Source organism: Homalodisca vitripennis, chromosome 4, assembly GCF_021130785.1.
Source record: "Homalodisca vitripennis isolate AUS2020 chromosome 4, UT_GWSS_2.1, whole genome shotgun sequence".
Lineage (NCBI taxonomy): Eukaryota > Metazoa > Arthropoda > Insecta > Hemiptera > Cicadellidae > Homalodisca > Homalodisca vitripennis.
The window spans coordinates 157,197,936-157,218,282 of record NC_060210.1 but is presented as its reverse complement, the minus strand read 5'-3'; the positions used below and the strand labels follow the sequence as shown (position 1 = coordinate 157,218,282).

At 33.1% G+C, this 20,347-nt stretch overlaps 1 protein-coding gene across 3 annotated transcripts in view; it reads right to left on the bottom strand.

Moving 5' to 3' along the window:
• Positions 1–20,347, bottom strand: part of LOC124360389 (protein sickie) — a 195,822-nt gene that overhangs the window by 39,381 nt on the left and 136,094 nt on the right. For 2 of the 3 annotated variants that reach the window (XM_046813988.1, XM_046813989.1), the window contains exons 16-23: positions 19,638–19,798; positions 19,387–19,520; positions 17,137–17,312; positions 14,149–14,395; positions 12,886–13,024; positions 11,457–11,483; positions 8,251–8,409; positions 5,478–5,587 (exon numbers count right to left, since the gene is read on the bottom strand). In XM_046813988.1, the coding sequence (XP_046669944.1) occupies positions 5,478–5,587; positions 8,251–8,409; positions 11,457–11,483; positions 12,886–13,024; positions 14,149–14,395; positions 17,137–17,312; positions 19,387–19,520; positions 19,638–19,798 (1,153 nt within the window). The remainder of the gene's footprint in view (positions 1–5,477; positions 5,588–8,250; positions 8,410–11,456; positions 11,484–12,885; positions 13,025–14,148; positions 14,396–17,136; positions 17,313–19,386; positions 19,521–19,637; positions 19,799–20,347) is intronic. The other variant, XM_046813990.1, reaches the window with a different exon arrangement.

The window sequence follows — 20,347 nt, the reverse complement described above, 5'->3', positions numbered from 1 at the left end:
GTCATAAAACAGCTCAGCTTCATATTAAATGTACACTTTGAAAAAGCTAGTTAATCTTAAGACTAGACTTATGGTTTATTATTCTGGTTTCTACTCATAAGCACAATATGTATGCAAATCTGAGGAAGTAATTCTTGTATTCTTTCTTTTTTTTAAGTTCAAAAGAGATATGGAAGAATCATGCTGTTTTTAAATAAAATAAACTTCCTCTAAAGAATTTTTTAAGAATTAGAAATTTTAACCATACCATGACTGTATACTTATAGTTATTACATTTTTAATCGTAGTCACTTTAATTCATAACACATAAATCACCATTAACACAGTTATAACACTTGTTTTAAAGATAAACTGAAGGTTCCTTCGTACAAATTAACATTATTTGAAGTCCGCAAAGTTATTGGACTCAATTTTATGATAAGCTTACTGTTCATGAGAAACAGCTACAAAATTCTTGAAATGCAATTAAAGTTTACTATAAGCAAAGCTTATTATGGAATATCAGAGTTCTTGCAGAATTATCTGTAGCTCATGTCACCTAGTTTGAAATTTGAAATTTGAGACTATCAAACGTTATGTTTTAAATATTTTATATGTAAATTGTTTGTTTGTTCTAATTGTATGTATTATATGGCTACTAATAGCACTATTGTAAATTAATATATGTATAGTATTTTATACATCTTTCTGTAAATATTATTGACGAGCAGTGTGTTCACACGATATTGATAGTTGTAAAATTGTGAATGTTGTGACAGATCAAATTACGATATTCAAATATTCGCGGGGAATTGGCAAACGGTAAACTGAAAAAAAAAAACATGTGTTGTCGGAGTTGTGCTTTATTTAATTAATAGTAGAAAAATAAATTAACTTTACACGGGAACAAATTCAAATGAATTCACGGGATCAAACACAAGTAAAATTCATTTTTTTCTTAAAATTACTAAATATAATGAGGCAAACAAGCTAATTTGAGGGGGTTGAGACAAATTGAGTGTTGAAGGACAATAACCTCAGAAAGCACATGTTATGAAAATTTAAATACAAAATTGAAAGATAAATAATTAGGGCAAATAGAAAAGATTTAGACTTAAATTGACAAATTATAGTGGACGTAATGGAGTTCCATATTTACTAACAATGAATTAGATTAAATTAAAGCTTGAAGATGCTGATTTGAACAAGAGTGGAGAAGGGCATTGTCCTAGACACTACACAGCAATCTGGTATTCCTTCTTTTTGCGAGAAATCTCAAACGAAGCAGATGTAGGAGAGATGCTCCTCACAGTGATGTAGTCAAATTGTTTGTTTAAAGTAAAATCATACTGCAGGGCAGTAGGATATAGTGTTTATAAATTAAATAAATTTACATGAAAACACAGCAAAATCAGTAAAATTATGTATTAAATGGTGTGCAAATAAGTATAAATAACAAAGTCAGTTTCTTTACTTAATATCTATCCCATCTGCCGAGAAAATTGGTAAGTGTTAATATAAGTCATAGCCAGGAAACATTAATAGACTCAAAAAATTTAAAACCTTTTAACCCTATTACTGCCGACGTCCGATATGTCGGACGTCGGCATTTTTGCCGAAAACGCCAACGTCCGATATGTCGGACGTCGGTATTTTTTATTGTTACTGGCTACTGTTATGTTCAAATGCCGAAATATTCCGTATTTTGGTTGTTTAGGAGCAAAGGATAATGAAAGAAGCCATTTGAAGAACTTTGGATTTCTATTTTCGTCGTCTTTGACTAGAATTGACGAACTACCTAGACAGCTGTCAAAACCAGTTGATCGGGTTATGTTACTGAAATCTTCGTTCATTGTTGTTGTTGTTTACAATGTTATCGAAAGTTTTTTGAAGTGTTACTTTTGTTGATTAAGGATAAAATGAGTAAAAGAGTTAGATCTAACTCTCCTGTGAGTGAGGGAACAATAATTAACAGTTGCACTTGTACACCACCATCGATTAAACTGTTAATTATTGTAAGGAAATCGTCACTCAGTTCGTCTTCCACTTGTACACCACCATCGATTAAAGACGAACTGAGTGACGATTTCCTTCAGAATTTGTCAGATTCAGATGCCGAGAACGAATCTGATATTAGTGTTAGGGCTAGTGATGACAATCAAAGTGATGTGGGTGACACTGATGACGATCCTGACTTTATCTTACCATCAGATAATGAGGAGTTATTAGATAGTGAGGAGGATGTGGCACAGATAAGTTTACCTTCAACTTCCACTGGTAGGCCTAGAAGGAATAACCTAATAGGCTGTCCTAGTGATAACATAAATGATGGTTTATCTTCTCGTGATAGTCACAGGCCTAGGCCTAGTAATCTAAATGCAGAACAAGCTCTAAGTGATGTAGTATGGACCCCAGAAAATGAAACAAATGACCCCGGACATAATCACAATTTTTATTTTACTGAGCAACCAGGTCCTAAGCACTGTCCACCCTCTGACTCTAAGCCAATAGCTTATTTCTATCTTTTTTTCACTACAACCTTGCTGAACCTATTTGTTCTTAGAACAAATCAGTATGCTGACCAGTACATGAGGGCCCACCAGAACACTTTTTCCCCTGGATCTCGAGCTAATCAGTGGAAAAACACCACCTTCACTGAAATTAAAGGGTTCATTGCTGTCATCCTGAATATGGGGATAATCAGAAAACCAACAATAGCTAGCTATTGGACAACTTCAGACTCCCACTTTGTGCCTTGGTTCGGCAAATTGTTTAGCCGTAATCGTTTTGAAACCTTCTTACAATTTTTTCATATAGTCGATAATAGCACCCTACCTCAACGTGGCCAACCAGATTATGACCCCTGCTCCAAATTTAATCCACGTCAACAGAATTTTTAGAACATACTATACACCTCACAAAGAAATTTCTATAGATGAAAGTCTTGTAGGAACTAAATGCCGGTCACAATTATTACAGTATCTCCCGAACAAGCACCACCACAAATGGGGGGTTAAAATGTGGATGATTTGTGACTCAGTTAGTAACTATTGTCAGGGTTTTTATTGCTACAAAGGCTCTAAAGCTAATGATGGTAACAAAGAGGTAGGCCTAGCATTCAATGTTGTCAAAAAACTTCTTGAACTTGGTCAGTATCTCAACAAAGGCTACCACCTCTTTGTCGACAATTTTTTTATGAGTATTCCCTTGGCCCAATTCTTATACAGTAAAGACACCTTTGTAACTGGCATAGTGAGGAGAAACAGAAAAGGTATACCAACTCAATTGAAGGAAAAATTTAAAATTGGAGAAAAGAAGTACCTGAGAAATGGCAACATGCTATTTCTTGGACACAGAGAAAAAGCATCTCAAAAAAATCCGGTTATTTTGCTTTCTACAAAATCAGTCGCACTGTCCATTCAAAAACGAAAAGTACACCAAAATGTTGAAACAGTACAATCCAAGCCAGAAATTATTAACTCTTATAACATGTTCATGGGAGGAATAGACACGTCGGATCAAATGTTGTATGCTTACTTAGATGAACGACGTACCGTTAAGTTTTGGAAGAAAGTAGTGTTCAACATTTTTTCTCGGATTATCCTAAATGCATATATATTGTACAAACATAACTGCACTGGTAAAGAAATGACGAGACTGCAATTTACTACTTCTATAATTGAAGATCTAGCAGCAGAGTGGCTAAAAGCAAAAAATGTAGATGTGCCATTACGTCTAGCAGCAAATGTTGGAGGTGGAGATGGGCCCCAGCAATTTGGAATGGAAACTCTGCCAGATCAAAAGGAAAGGAACTGCTCTGTTTGTAGCAAAATAAGCACAGACAGTGCTAGTGGTGGGTCAAGAAAAAAATCAAGGACCATTTGTGTGGCATGCAAAAGAGGTGTGCATGCCACCTGCTTTGGACAGTACACGTTTAAATATTGTAAATATGTAGAAATTAGGTTTAGGTTTTGTGTACTTTTTTATTTGTTATTGCTACATATGTGTTATTGCTTTTTATAAACTAATGAATGAACAGAAGTATAAGAAAAAGTGTTTTCGTGTGAAACATCGCAGTGTACATCCAATGTCCAGAATTTGAGGAGTGTTGAGTTTTGGGAAAATCCTGATAGTGCAGCTATGTTTCAAGGTAACACCTTCAAATTTGGTATTTGTTCTAAGCAATTGCTCTAGTTTATAATGATATCATGCTCATAATTTTAGTTTAATTTTAAAAATAAATTATCACATGCCAAACACAATTTTTATTTTTTTATTTATATCATTTTTAAAATAAAATAATGAGTTTGTTTCAAATTAAAATGTCTTTTTATTATTTAAAAAACAGCATTTAAATACGAGTAAATAAAATAAAAATTCATGCAAATCTAATGAAAAATAAAAAAGATACAGCATTTTTTGTAAATGAATGCACGACAGCGATTTTCCTCCTTGGCAATCTTGGCTGGTACAATAAAAAAATGGCTGGCAGTAAAAGAGTTAAATAGATTAGTCAATTTGAACAATTCTGAGATGAATTGAAAAGTTTATGTGTAAAGACAAAGTCGTACAGTGAGTGTTTGATCTACACAAGGATTTAGCCTACTTGGACCCTGAGATTACAATAATTTAGATATTTAGATCACAAACCACGACACCAACCCTAATACATTTGATCTACAGTGTGACTTCGACCCATGACACATCCTGTAACCAACGTGAGGCACTACACTTTAACTGAACCGGAGCATATGCCACAACCAATTCAAAATCTGAGCAGCATCACATGGGGCAACTATACAATATAAAAACCGAAACAGTTCAATGCCATATTGCATTACATTTCTTGATTATGGAATTGGCATCTAGAATATCTATGATTTTTGCTTTAAAACATACACAGGAATATATTTGTATTACTTATAACATAATAAATCCTACAGAAAAGTACAGCCTCTTTGGAATTCAACCAGAAAACAGCAGCACACCATTGTGTTTCTAAACCAAAAACAAAATGAAGACATTCTACACACTATATTTGAAATCGTAAAAAGTAGAGAAAGGAAACTTGACACAATTGAATTATCATAAAGAAGTTCCTATATTGAAAATCATTCAATTTTTCATAATCAATTTTTAATTTTAAGTGCATGTTTTATTCCATTACAAGAGATTTAAAAAATGTGTTTTATTCTATAAATTTATTAATTCTTAAGTGCATACTTATTTTATTCAGATAAAAGAAAAAATTAAATAAAAGTTTGGCAACTTAAAAGTACGACACATTTTTAAAATCTGAAATTGTGATTGTGATGGTTTTGTTGGAGTAGAATAAAATGTTCTTGTGTATGTTAAAGATTTAAAATACAATTTAAATGATAAAGCAGTTAAAAATTTGAACTCTACAGTTTACTTCATAGATGCTATGACATTTTAAGATAACCTTTAAAATCATAGCATTATAGGATAATTTGGTAGATAAAACAAATGTTATTTACCATCATCATCTTTGGAGTTCATTTTTGACATGAGACCAGAGTAGGGATAAGTCCTGCTTATCATGTGACTGGAGGGAGATGCACTTATTGGTGATATAGGATAATTGAACCTGGAAAATAACAACAAAAATTATTATAAGAATGTATGGCAAATGGTTGTTTAATATAAAATTAACTTTTAACTAGAATTTCTGAGTTTTTGTAAGTAATTTAATATATGCAGAACATTTATAAAATTATATCCATTTTCAATGTATCTGTTCAAATACTGTTTACTGCTATAACACAACTTTAATATACAGTTGTGCTAAGAAGAAATGACAGGCACGTTGTAATAACTTTTTAGTGTATCAAATTAAAAATAATAAAACCCTCCCCATCAACTTAGTTCCTAAAGCTAACTTTTACACCATCTGTGCCACGTCCTCCGAAGGATAAACCATGAAGAATCAATAGGAAATTTCAACTGTAAATTGCATGCAATTTTTAAAATCATATGAACAAATGATATTTATAGACAATAGGCAAAATTCTTTATTCGTTATCTTAGAGATCAGAAGGGTATCACAATACATTAAGATTTTCAATTTGTTTCAAAGTTAACTGATACATCTGGTAAATGAATAGTTCTCATGTACTATATGTTTAAATCTTCTAATTGGTAGGTTTTACAATCAAGTAACTATTAAGTCAATTCTCTTCTCCACTCCTCTGATTTAAGAACTAATATAGCAAGTAAAACGGCCATTTTGTAAGCTATCAGGTCAAGGTGGACTTCAGTCCTTTTTCTTGCAGTACTTTGAGTTCTTTAGGAAGGAGGTTAAAAGTTTTTCTACCAGCGTAAGGTTTCTTCTCAATGAGTGCAGTATGATGTAATGGAAGGTGGAAGTTTGATGCATGGAGGTTATTGTATGAGTGAATGTTGTGGCCTCATAGTAGTTGTTCTCTGTCTGCATGGACTATGACTTCTCTGATATACAAGCCAATAATTGTTAGCACACACTGGCAAGGAAATGCACTCCTACATCTCTCTCTTGGACTGAGGTTTGACATTATCTTGACCGCTCTTTACTGTTACAGAAAATAGTAAGATTTTTCATAAGTTTCCTGCTGTTGTACTCTCCCAGATTACTAGGCCCGATTACTGGGACTCGATTAATGTGTAGTAGACTGTTATTGTAGTCACAGTATCACTGACTTGCATTATCCTTTTTAAGATGTATAAGCATGAGTTCAATTTCTTGGAGAGTTAGTCAATATGATTATTCCAGGAAAAGTTATCTATAGTAATTCCAAGGAATTTCATCTGGCTTTCCATTGATACATCAGTTAATCCTGGAGCGTTTTCTTGCCTTCTTCCAAAAGCTATTTGTTTAGATTAAGCTGTGTTGATAACTAAGTCATTGTCATGACAATATTAGTAGACCATATTTAGCAAAATGTAGGAGTAAACAACCAAGTTGTTGGATGATATTTCACTACGAGTGTTGTGTCATCTCCATACATCAAAGGAGTACGGTGTCAGCCTAAGTACTGTAGCATGTCATTTGTCAGGAGGATAAAAAGGACTGGTCCCAGTACAGAACCCTGGTGTGCACCCCTGTTTATAGGCAGAAGGTCTGATCTTGTTGTTTTTAAAAAGACTTTTTGAGTATGTAGAATTTAAACAGTAGTCTGGTTTCTTCCCTTCAGATAACTTCTGAACCATTGTTTTACTGTTCCTTTAACTCCTAACTGTTCAAGTTTGCAGAGGAGTAATTAATGCCCCAAACAGTCAAAAGCTTTGCTGAAATCTGGCACAATGCTTGTGACAAAATGTTTTCCTTCCAGGTTGTCAATAATGAATTTGGCAAATCAAATAATGGCTGTTATTGTGGTCCTCTCTTTCATGAATCTGTGTTGGTCTTCTGTTAAAAGGCTATGGACTTCAAAGTGGCTCACTAATCTTTTCAAGACTATTTTCTCAATGATTTTAGAAAAGGTTGGAAGCAAAGATATAGGTCTATAATTATAGGTTCTGTATGGCTCCTGCGTTTAAACTTAGGATATATTTTACTTTGTTTGAGAGCAGATGTAAAGTGTCCTTGAACAAGAGACAGGTTTGTTATTTTAACAAGGGGTTGAATTAATGCTTTGCTACAGTGATTTAACATTTTCAATGAAATTTCGTCTAGTCCTGCAGATGTTGTAGGTTTCAGGCTTTTAATTATTGCTTGAATTTCATTTTCATTGGTAGGGGTTAGATAGCTTAGATCATGATTTGTGGTTTGCGGTTGAACAATATTCTGTTGTTTTGTATTTGGCTGAATGCCAAGGGTATATTCTACTATATTTGTAAAAAATGTATTTAAGTGATTTGATACTGTGTAGGGATTGATGATAGTTTCTTCTATGTTTAGTGTTGGTTGGGTATATGATTCTAAGCATTTATTTTTCCTCTCACTATTTATTACTTACCACAAGACTTTTGATTTGTTTTCAGCATTAGCTATGTAATTTACAGATGCTTGGTGCCTGTTTGTTTTTAAGCCTGATATCATAGTCTGTTTTTGCTTGGTTCATTTCAATTTTATTTGCTTGTTTTCCTAAAGCTCATATCTTTGGAGACATTTTAGTGTTGGAGGGAGTGATAATCTTTTGATGTTGTGACTGCTTAAGGTGTCATTTAGCATTAGGTTATCCTTGTATATTTTTGAACTATCAACATTTATGTCTACCATTACAAGAAACCTCTTGACATAGAACATCAAACACTGATAAACAGGTGACATACCTGGAGAGGGTACCCTGAGACATCTGACTGGGGGTAGGGCTGGTAGGTTGGGAAGAGTGCTGACTGCCGGGTCCCATACTGTACGGGATACTATAGTATGGGTCCATCTCCTCAGATCTCTGAAGCATCGATGGATACAACTTCTCTGACTTTGTAGATCTGAAACATTCATATTGTACTTTATACTTATTATTTTACTATACATTATATAGCACAATGTTTAAATATAAAAATACTCACACCTGAATTAACATAAAGTATATAAGGTAGCAGTTTAAGTGCGGATCCAGTAATTTTATAGTATGCTAGAGCTCATAAAAATGTGGATCACAAAATTTTACAGATTTTAATTTTTATTATATTATTTAATTGCTACTTTTATGGGCTTCACTTATTCTGAGACGTCTCTTATGATGTTAGTAACACAAATCTCTAATAGAACGCACACACTAAACACACATACATTAGCTTCTTTACAGAGTAACAGCTGGCAGCTTGCACTGTTTGTTTAATTTCGTCTGCCAAAATCATGTTGTGTGCAATTTTTAACCTCAATAAAATTGTACTTATTTGTCACTATTCTATTCCGTGTGTAAAATGATTTGCTTACTTTGTATAAAAAATTTGCTAATGAATGTGTTATATTTTTCAAAAATATATATCATTGTTTTGCATGGAAATGAAAAAAGAAATATTGATTTCCACGTCACAATACAAATGAAAACAAAAGGATTTCACCTATATTTTTGAAATATATAGCTTAACTAGTTTCTGACTAATGATTTTTCAAATCATTCAAAATCCAGCAATCAAAGGCAGTGATCGAAGTGTAAAACAGTTGTGCTTCTGACAATAAAATATGTTAATACCAATATTTTCATGGTTAAGCCATCTTAAATTAAAATTATCCTCTAAGAACATAATTTTTACTACCTGACTTCAATATATATATATATATATTCTAATCATAAAATACCTACAAAAAAAATACATATAATCAAATTCTTTTAAAATGTTTAATCTCCCCACACAACATTAAACACTTTTTAGGGTAGCTCTTAGAATGAAAAACAACAAAGGATGTATGTTCGGGGTTCGCACATAATATCGAGGACATGTTCGTGCAGGATACAAAGAAAGGAACACAATGGCTCCATAATCTGACATCAGGTTGATGGTAACAGTAACTGTACTATAGTATTGCACACTTCAGCACCACGTAGAGTGTGGTGTAAACTAAATTCCACCAACATAGTTACTGAACTGAGGTGGAAATATAAGGGTAACAATATAAAACAAATGGCAACAAAATTTAACAATTACATCGTATTCTCTGCATCTTTACTTAACTAATAACTAAAGTAATGGTAACACTCTTTAATAATTATTACTTATAGTATACTATTAAATTTCTCAATGATTCCAATTAATTGCTCAATAATCTGTTGGTGACAGTTAACAAAATACAGGTTGTGAAGCACGCGCACACTCGTACAAAAGCATAAAATACATTAGCTTAGAAGCATTGGTGTTGAAGTACATGCTAAGCAACCTCCCTGTGTGCCAAATATATAATGACTGCAATGAATATATGTTCCTAGTTGGTCTTACCGTAATGGATGTAAACTACATTATGTCATTCCTTCTAATTTTACTATCTATTGTAAATTTATCAACAGTGTTGTAGTTTGGGTAAAATATTTAGTTTATACTTTCTCTTGAGTTTTGGGAAAGCAAGAACCACATGGAGCGAAAAATCTCTTAAAAGCTTCCACTACATCAGTAAGTCCTGTAGAACACCAATATTTCTTCTGCATCTTTATATTCAAGTTATTGTATATTATATATTATATATCAAGGAAACTCCTAAACATTTAATTGTCATGACAGAATATAGTTATAAGAAATATAACTACATATGATGTATGTTATATGATGTGTGTGTTATATGATGTGTTGTTGTTAGTAGGGAATCTTTCAGGGAGTTAGAATTGCTGACTTTGCCCTGCCTTTATATTCTGGAGGTGATCACGTACTGCGGATCAAAGTGTGATTTGGTTCGTGGCGGTGACGTTCACCACTATGAAACAAGAGGCAGGGACAACTTCCGAACTCGGCAATACAGACTGACATTATCACAACATCTCCCTCAACAAGTTGGTGTCAGACTAATCAACAAGCTCCCTGAAAGTGTCAAACATTCCGCCAATCAACATCAATTCAAAACTCGTCTTAAACGCCTTTTGGTGTCCAAAGCGTTTTATTCTGTCGATGAATTCATGGTCAGCCGCTGGGATGTCTAAATTTAACTTGGATCTGAAGTCAGTTTGAATGTGTTTGAGTGAATGCATGAATTGTAAGTATGAATGTGTTTTGAACGCCTAAGCCTGTGGTTTATCTTACTTACTTCTGACTTTTGCAATACAATGTCCATTGTCAAAATGCAATAAAGAGATTGATTGATTGAGTTTGTAGTATATTTTTTTATACTAGCTTTCATGTAAAGTAAATACGCCTATTACAAAAAAGCATTTAAAAGAAGAGATTTTACTCTAAAAAGATTTCTGGTATCAGTATATTAAGTCACCCAGTGATGATTAAATACAGCAATGACACAAAATGATGTTGTGCATTGACAGGCATCCATAATATAAAGAATACCATATTATATCTCCCACAAACTACAATCCCTTTTTAAACGTTTATGTAAGTTTTATCTTAGTATTGAGAACAAGCTGGAAAGGGACAAAAATAAATCAATAATGAATCTACCGCTCCTTCAGTTATCCTTTCTACCTTTCTTCTTTCAATTTAAAATGTATTAATTTGTGTGTTATTTATATTTGGGTGAAATTTTTATTTTTCTACATTTATTACTCTTTTTACATCCTTTAAAATTCTAGAGTTATATTAAAAAGATTATTTCATAAAAACCTTAATGCTTAATGTTTTTATATTGTAACTGAATACTCAACAATTTGAAGGAAGAAAAAAGTCTGATTTATTTTAAATTTATAGTTTGAGTTAATTTCTGTTCACTTTTAATCATCAATAATCTATTTATAACTTTCCTGTTTGTTCTTAGTATACAGTACTAATTGGCTGTTAGGCTGTCCTTATATATCATATACATATTTAGCACACAGGTAGGCATTTATCATTGACAATGTCTCGTAGAACAGAGGGCAATCACACAAGTCATCTACCTTGGAAAAGTCCGCTCTCGTAGGTAGCTGAAAAACAGAGTAATCTGTAGTTTTGTAACAGTTCTTCAAATGATATAACTATGTGTTTTATTCTGAAAGTCAGAATAATAAAATGCACAATTAAAAACTATACCCAATGTATGATTGTAGACCTAACACTGACTGTGAACCTAATACTTGATTGAGTACTAGAATATACACTTTTGCTATTTAGTTAATTCCTTGAAAGGACTACATTTTTTAAATTGAAAGTTGATTTGGGAATCTCAAGAGTTTTAATAGAAAGACTTCTGTAACATATATTTTTCAGTAATGGTTTTAAAATATTTTGAAATCAAATTCAATCAGCTAAATAATTAGGACTACAACAAATACTGTTGTACAGTGTGTTCTAAAATTATACTTTCATAGTAAATTTTTGGAAGTTCCTTTAACATATGTTTTAAAGTAGATCCTTATGTTTAACTTGTGCAAAACTTTTATTTTCATGATGATTTCTGTTTTATTTAACTTACTGCAAAACTTGGTAAAATTATTGAATAATTGGGTTGTTCATGAATTTGTTGTTTCTAAATCCAGCGCTAAGGCCCACCCTTGGTATTAACTCTTGAGTGCTATGGTGTTGACTACGTTGATGGTATAAAACATGCATGAGTGCCATATCACCTATGTTAACAAGTAGTATTTAATATTGAACTGTTAAATGTACATAAACATGTTTAATGTATATGTACATGTTAAAAAGTGTTTAGTATTCCTATTTCTAACATTCAATATGTTCTATGGAAATGTATTTTTTTCTTTCTCTTTGGTCTATGAATCCATGTGTCATTTTGATGATGTATTCTTCTCACAACTGGCATGGTGATTTAACATAAAATGGCTTACAATGAATTTATATTGTTATATATGTGCTCATAAGATAACTTTCTTCAAGAAAATATATCAAATATATACAAAATTGTAAGAAGTATTAATTTATTTTTTCTGTTTTATTTGGTGGTCCATGTTAGGACATTGTTTATTAAAAGAACATTTTCTTATCCCACTAATTGGTGGTTTTTTTTTCTAAGTCGAACGTTATTATTCTCCAATGTATGATAAGGAAATAACTTTTATTTTGTATATATCAAAATTAATTTAAATTTGACCTATGTCTTTGTAAAATACAGTAAAGCAATCTAAACTACTAAGAAACTTCATTATCAGACAAATAAAAAAAGTTTTGTGTAGATAACCTGTTAGTAATTTTGTAATAGTGTAATAATATAAAAAGAGCATATGCGAATCCATAAATATAATCTCATAGAGGAGAATCAGGACTTTCATTATACACAGCTAAAATACCTAACTGCTCATGTATTTACATTGTATTATATTGTACTAATATTTTCTGTCGACTATTCTGAGTGACATGTATGTATTGTACCTGATGCTGTTGCTGCGACTGAGGCGGTTGCTGGCAGAGGGTGAAGGGGAGGGAGACATGAGGCGAGGGTGAGTGAGACTTGCACGGTGATGAAGCTGGGCAGGCAAAGACTCTATACTGTCCGCCTCTATCAGACCAGCTGTAAATAATACAATACAGACATGAGGCAAGGGTGAGTGAGACTGGCACGGTGATGAAGCTGGGCAGGCAAAGACCCTATACTGTCCGCCTCTATCAGACCAGCTGTAAATAATACAATACAGACATGAGGCAAGGGTGAGTGAGACTGGCACGGTGATGAAGCTGGGCAGGAATAGACTCTATACTGTCCGCCTCTATCAGACCAGCTGTAAATAATACAATACAGACATGAAGCAAGGGTGAGTGAGACTTGCACGGTGATGAAGCTGGGCAGGAAAAGACTCTATACTGTCTGCCTCTATCAGACCAGCTGTAAATAATACAATACAGACATGAAGCGAGGGTGACTGAGACTGGCACGGTGATGAAGCTGGGCAGGAATAGACTCTATACTGTCCGCCTCTATCAGACCAGCTGTAAATAATACAATACAGACATGAGGCAAGGGTGAGTGAGACTTGCACGGTGATGAAGCTGGGCAGGAAAGACTCTATACTGTCTGCCTCTATCAGACCAGCTGTAAATAATACAATACAGACATGAAGCAAGGGTGAGTGAGACTTGCACGGTGATGAAGCTGGGCAGGCAAAGACTCTATACTGTCTGCCTCTATCAGACCAGCTGTAAATAATACAATACAGACATGAAGCGAGGGTGAGTGAGACTTGCACGGTGATGAAGCTGGGCAGGAAAAGACTCTATACTGTCTGCCTCTATCAGACCAGCTGTAAATAATACAATACAGACATGAAGCAAGGGTGAGTGAGACTTGCACGGTGATGAAGCTGGGAAGGAAAAGACTCTATACTGTCCGCCTCTATCAGACCAGCTGTAAATAATACAATACAGACATGAAGCAAGGGTGACTGAGACTGGCACGGTGATGAAGCTAATCTAATATAAATCTTTTATATTAGATTACATTAATTTCATATTCTACTTAATAAAATATGCAGAGTGAAAGGTAATTCATTACAGGCAGGAAAACTAGAAGCATATAATTGTTGTGTTAATCTGCCTTTTCATTTTGTAATTAAAATGTTTAATTTATTTTGTTCTTTTTGAATGTTTAGCTCTACCAGATACATTAAACACCGATAATCTGTCTCCGTCTGCACTGACCTGCAGTAACACGTGCGGGTAGTGAAGCAGTATAGGCGGCAGCAGTGGTGTGTCTGTACATGGCACTGTAGGGACTCAACTCTGTGTAGTTAGAATCTGATAGAGAGCCGGTATCTGTACGGGCCTTGGGCAGACTTTGGGAACCCTGCAACAGTCTCTCTCTCACGCTGGCTGACAACTGGGCTCCTGACGTGCCACCCACACTGTACGCCTTCAGATCTGTCTGTGTGCCCCCAGACACCTTCACCTGTACATTCATGGACTACAATTGAAAAACAGTTTTGGAATCACTTTGTGATGTATATACTTACAGTTATTTCTAAATTAATAAAGAATAGCTTCGTTATCCCTCCATTGCATCTTGAAAATTTTTAATTTGTAATAGCTAAAGGATGATTTTATGTGGACCATGTTGATTTTAACCCATTGAGGAAAACACATTTGCTGGTTATGTGCTGAGCGATCTCAGACTGAATGCTGAGTCACGTGCTGGTTACATTGTGTATGTTTAGCCATTTTCTATTGTTATGAGCCGTCTTAGTTCTGAAAATATTCTACAGATATCGTTGCCTTGGTCTTTACTGGTTCATTTACCAAGAAGATAATACATTTCATTTCGTTTTGTTACTGGCAGCATGGAATTGACCAACTATTTGTTGGAATGTTTTGTCATTGTTTTCGTTTATTAAGTGCTACATGCAAGATTAAATGTTTAGTTGTGCAATTGATCGTAATTGGGTGTAAAACCTACGGGATTATGTTGTTGCTCTGTAATAAGTGATTACTAGAGCAACTCTGTTATCAGTGATAGTGATGGAAGTGTGGAAGATGTAATTATTTCCACGCTCATACAACATTGTCACATCTTAGGTAAAGTATGTTAAAGTTAGGTAGAAAATAACTAAAAAATATTTAAAATGTCTCTTTTTAAAAATATATATAAATATGTACAAAATTAAAAATGTCTTAAAACTAATAATTTGATTACAAATATAGTATTTAGTATATTCAATGAGTATTTTACAATTAATTATGACATTGGTAAAAATGAATACTCTATCTTTTGACTTTTGTTTAGGAAATCTTTAACCAGTGTTGCATTTTTGCCCAATTTAATTGCTGCTACTGTACTACAGAGACGTCAATAAATACTTCCTTAATGAATCATGCCCTCTAGCACGGCACCAAAGCTACTACAATTACTGTTTGCACAAATGAAACTTAGTATGTATAATTACAACCTTATTTCCACTTTTAGAACATTAAAATGTGTTTCCTTTTCTAAAGAAAAGCTTACAAATGTTTATTAAATCCTTGATTTATTCATTTTACTTCAAATTGAATATAATGAAAACATTAAAAAATCTTTTAAAAGCAGACACTACTGGTCCACAAAAATATCCTAAATTATATTAACCTGAAAAATAAAATTAATCTAAAAGCTCTTAACTCAACAAACTGACAATGACTCAAAACCCCCTTCTCGCTCACACCAACAAATGACAACCATTGTTAAAGTGTTTACTAAATTAACAATACTTCAGCCACAGCCTACTGCAATGTGCAGATTGTGCTGTAGTTTCAACACCTTTACTGCGGCTCTACACTCAGTTGTACTGATTCCCCTAGCAGTGTATGTTGCACTAGCACGTCTGCCGAAGTCAACGGAAAATTTGGAATAAATTGTACTTGAAAAAATTTTATTGAAAAGTCAACAATTCAACAAGTTGAAAAGCACTAATTAAAAATATCAAAAGATTGGAGTTTAATTTAGGAATGATATATAATTTCATAATTTTGACATCAGAATTAGATTTAATCTATCAAGATAGGTTACAGTAGAAAACAGCAATACATTGTAAATATTATATTTCAATATTGATATAAACTGTTACATACTTTCTACACTAATATAGAAAATAATTACTTAACAAGGTAAGAATATGCCACACATGTGTGAGGCTTCACTGAGGTTCAATGCCAAATTTCAAGTCTTTAGCTCATTTCATTATTGGCAGATAGAACAACAGACAATCATACAATAAGGAAATTGTTACATCTCCGGCAAACAAAGGGAAATTGTCTCAGCCTTCTGAGTGATAGGCTTCAAAGACGCTCTGACAAATTTCATGGATGGACGTGCAAAATCAAAGAATCCATTTTTGTCTATGTTGAAATGAAGTTTCATGCACAATTTGAATCTATAGATAACATTTTTCTCGAGATATCTTGCCACATGACACATGCAATTTTTTGTGCATTAAATTATTCATATCAATGTTTTAAATAATAAAGAGTAAACATAAAACTATGTTGGATTTTTTTGAATAATCATGCTGCATGTGTTAATATGTTACTTCTTAAAATCTCTTGTGAGTATACTGAGATTGTTTAAAAATTTACTTATTTTACTATTTTCTCGTTGCCATTAAGGTTATCCACAAGACAAGTGTAAAAATATTTGCTAATGCTCAGCCAAATTCAATGGAGTGACATACACTCTAATCTAACTCAGTTTTCCTCATATAGTAGCGAACCTTCATGCACCAAATCTATAGGTCAGGTTGCTTTATAGATGTTCTGCAGACAGACAGTCAAAAAGAAATTTTTCCAGCTGAGTGATAGGCTTCACTAATGCTCAGCCAATTAAAACATTGGTTCCAAGTGTTTACACTCAGATTTTACTTTAATAAGACTGGTATGTACACTGTGCTTCTTAGGAGCCAAAATGTTAACTTGGCTATTATTCATACATTTTAGCCAACACTTTCATTTTAAATTTGTTAACTTTCTAGGTCCTATTTGTTGATGATGAAAACGTATTGCACTTTATTTTTATATTCTGTTATTTATGATAAAGAGTTTTCAATTGTGTACAAGAATCAAAAACTACGACAGAATACCACCTTCCTCTGCTATTCCTAATCTTAAGTATGAATCTACAATAATTCTTTTGCATAATATTCCAGAAGAGGAATACTACCTTACCTTGGTTCTAGGAACAGCAGATACTTGAGCAGTTCGAGGTTCTCCTTTCCCATTTCCATTTATCGATCGTTTTATATAGCCGAAATTGGGAGGAACTCCTCGGACTTTACTTTTACTCTCTCTACCTTTTCGATCACCATTGGTGTACTCTTCTGGTGCTAGCTCTTCTTTTGATCCTAGAAATAACAATTTAAATATTACAACTTTTTCTTTTACACTTTTTACTACAAATATTTTGACTATTACTACATACCAGGTTCAATAACCTATGCTAGTAAACTCTCTAATTAAAGTTTAGGCAAAAAGGTTTCATCGGATTTCATGATACATTTTGCAGAATTAGCTCTTATTAGAACTGACCAACCTATAATATGAAATTAAGAGTTTTCCTTGTATGAAGTATAAGGTAATTTAATTTCTGGAGCCCAGTAACCCATTCTAAAAGTTAACGTGAATAGTGAATTACAAAGAACACTAAGCGACTGAGCTTTGCTTTGGTGTTGTTTTATTTTACTTTGTATGAAGTCTAAATTACAGGTTACAATATGATTTTAACCAAGCCTTTTATTAAATCAACTTATTCCAAAATTAACTTCATCACATGTGTAAACAACATAATATTAAGTTTATACATTAGTCTTTTATCCTAACAAAACAATTTACAACTAAAAGATAACAGTTTACCTAAGTTAAAGAATCTCTCTCACCAATTGGCTAACAAGGCTCAAAAACAAAAATTGTTAAATTGTAAGCTAAATCCTTTGAAAATTTTGATATATCGCCATTATGAAAACATTGCACAGATGTAGATATTATTTTACAGATTTATACTCATAAATTGTACTCACAATTTCAACCACATACACAAATAGTTCTTCACTTGATGTGCTCAATTTATTAAATATAATTTATCATAGTTGTTTTCAAGTCATTAGTACGTTTCATATTTAATATGTAGTGGTTGTGAAGTACATAAAATCAAATTGAAACCAATTGTGAATGGAAATTTTGCAATCCATTTTGTGTGCATAATTGTGTTGTTATAGTTTTAGGTTATGGCAGCAATGTAGGGTGTTTAGTCAGACACTGATGATGATTTTGATGTATCAAACAGTGGTATGGTAGCTGGAGTGAGAGTAATGATGAACCTCAACATGAACCTGTCCAGTCACATCACAGCTGGATTAAAAAGGATATGAATCTGTGGTAACAATTCATTTTTTTAATCCTAAATCTGATGAAAGAAAACAATTCGCATATATTAAAATGTTACACCATGCATTGTGAAATGAAACAATAAAATAGTACTGGTTGACTTATTTTTGCTGCATCACACATTCTAGTTTGCTTATCATAAATCAATACATTTACTCATTAGTATACATTCTCAACACTTTCGTGACTTGTAATGTACACAATAAACTAAAAGAATAAAATATAGATATTACTGTATACTGCACTTTACAGGTTATGTTATGTATAGTGACTGAGTCTGAAGGCCTGTGTTTGCATTTCATTATATATGAAAACATCACTGTCATAGAGTAAAAATGATGTTTTATGGGGTAAGGGCCATGCATTAAAAGTGTAATGCACCCTATATGAGGGGCATGCCCTTTGTAAGGATGATTTTTATAGTAAAACTTTTATATAATATGCCATAGGAACATTACAAACTGGTAATGAAGGTGACAAAGGCAGTCCTCCAGAAACATGAGACCCTAGCCCAGTATTCAGAGGAGCTATATTATTTTAGACCATCTGAACTTGAATTTTAATTGGTAAAGTATTTAAACATAGTATCTGAGCATTTGAATTGTAGTAATGTTTTGATGTTGTATAACTGACACAGGGTTACTATAATTATACAGGGTGACCCATAAGTCAGTTGTCACTTGCAATTTTTTAAGACTATGTTTGTATAGAACAACGTGGAAGCCACTTTGAGCACCTATTGTAGGTTAGATACTCTTTAAATTAATAATTAAGAATAAATAATAATAATTACATTAATAATACAATACTTTGTACAAATAAAGTATTTGTACTTTCTGGTAACTTTGTATTTTCATTTCTGACAACTGACTTTTGGGCCACCCTGTATATCTTCATATATTGAGTTGTTATATTGGTATTTAAGACATTCATTAGACAATTGTATGTAGGACAATGAGGAAAGTAGTACCTAAGACTGGGGGAAACTAAAAGTTATAGGCATATAAAAGTAAATAATATAATGAGGGCACACACCAGAAATCCTCTTTTTGTCAGGTTTGCGCTGAAGACCATTGTAAGGCTGCTGTTTTTGCTTGCGGCCCACATCGTGTCGACTCAGCTCTGGGACACCCTCTACATACTTCTTCCATTGGCTCGAGGACACTTGTCTACAACATCCATCATTTTATTCATCTTAGCTTTAAATGTTATTTATAAAAAAAAAGCATTATATATTTTCTTCAAATAAACTATTTAACTTTATGAAATTTCAAAATTTTCTTTACCTAAAGGCACTATTTTCAGTTTGTTGGCTGCTGTCAGCTTTCTTGATGTGCGACCGGGAACCAACCACTCTGTAGACAACGGGCTGCGGTTCAGGGGGGCTGAGAGGGGGGTCAAACCCCTCCCCCCGCCCGCTCCCCTCAGGGCCCGGGGCACTCCCTCGCTATGTACAATAACACAGTTTCATCAATTTATCCTAATAAGAGGAATATTCCTGTTAAAGGGAACAAAATATTGAATACATTATTTTTCTGAAGCATTACAACTTTTATTTCACTAAACAAATTGTATGACATTTATCTACTTTATGTTTAAGGTAATAATGGCACAATAATGGAAACAGGTAAATACTGATTCCACTAACAATGTGCAGTTGTACATTTAGTAAAAAACTACTTTTTTGTGATAAAATGTAAAATTTTCAGAACTCATAGTTTTCAACAGCATGATGATATTTAGTTAACAATTCGTCTTATAAACAAGGGAATGTTATTCTTGCTCCATGATTCAGGTAATGAATCAGAAAAATCCTTAGTAGTATAAATTTAAATGTGGCCACAACTTTTCCTGTCTATTCAACAACTACTTGCTTTTCTACTGGCTTTTCATCCAAAACTACTTGTAAGTATTGACACTAAACCAAAACTAACTGTAATAGTTTTATTAATTCCAAATCACTGTGATTTAACTTTTATAAAATCCTATGAACACT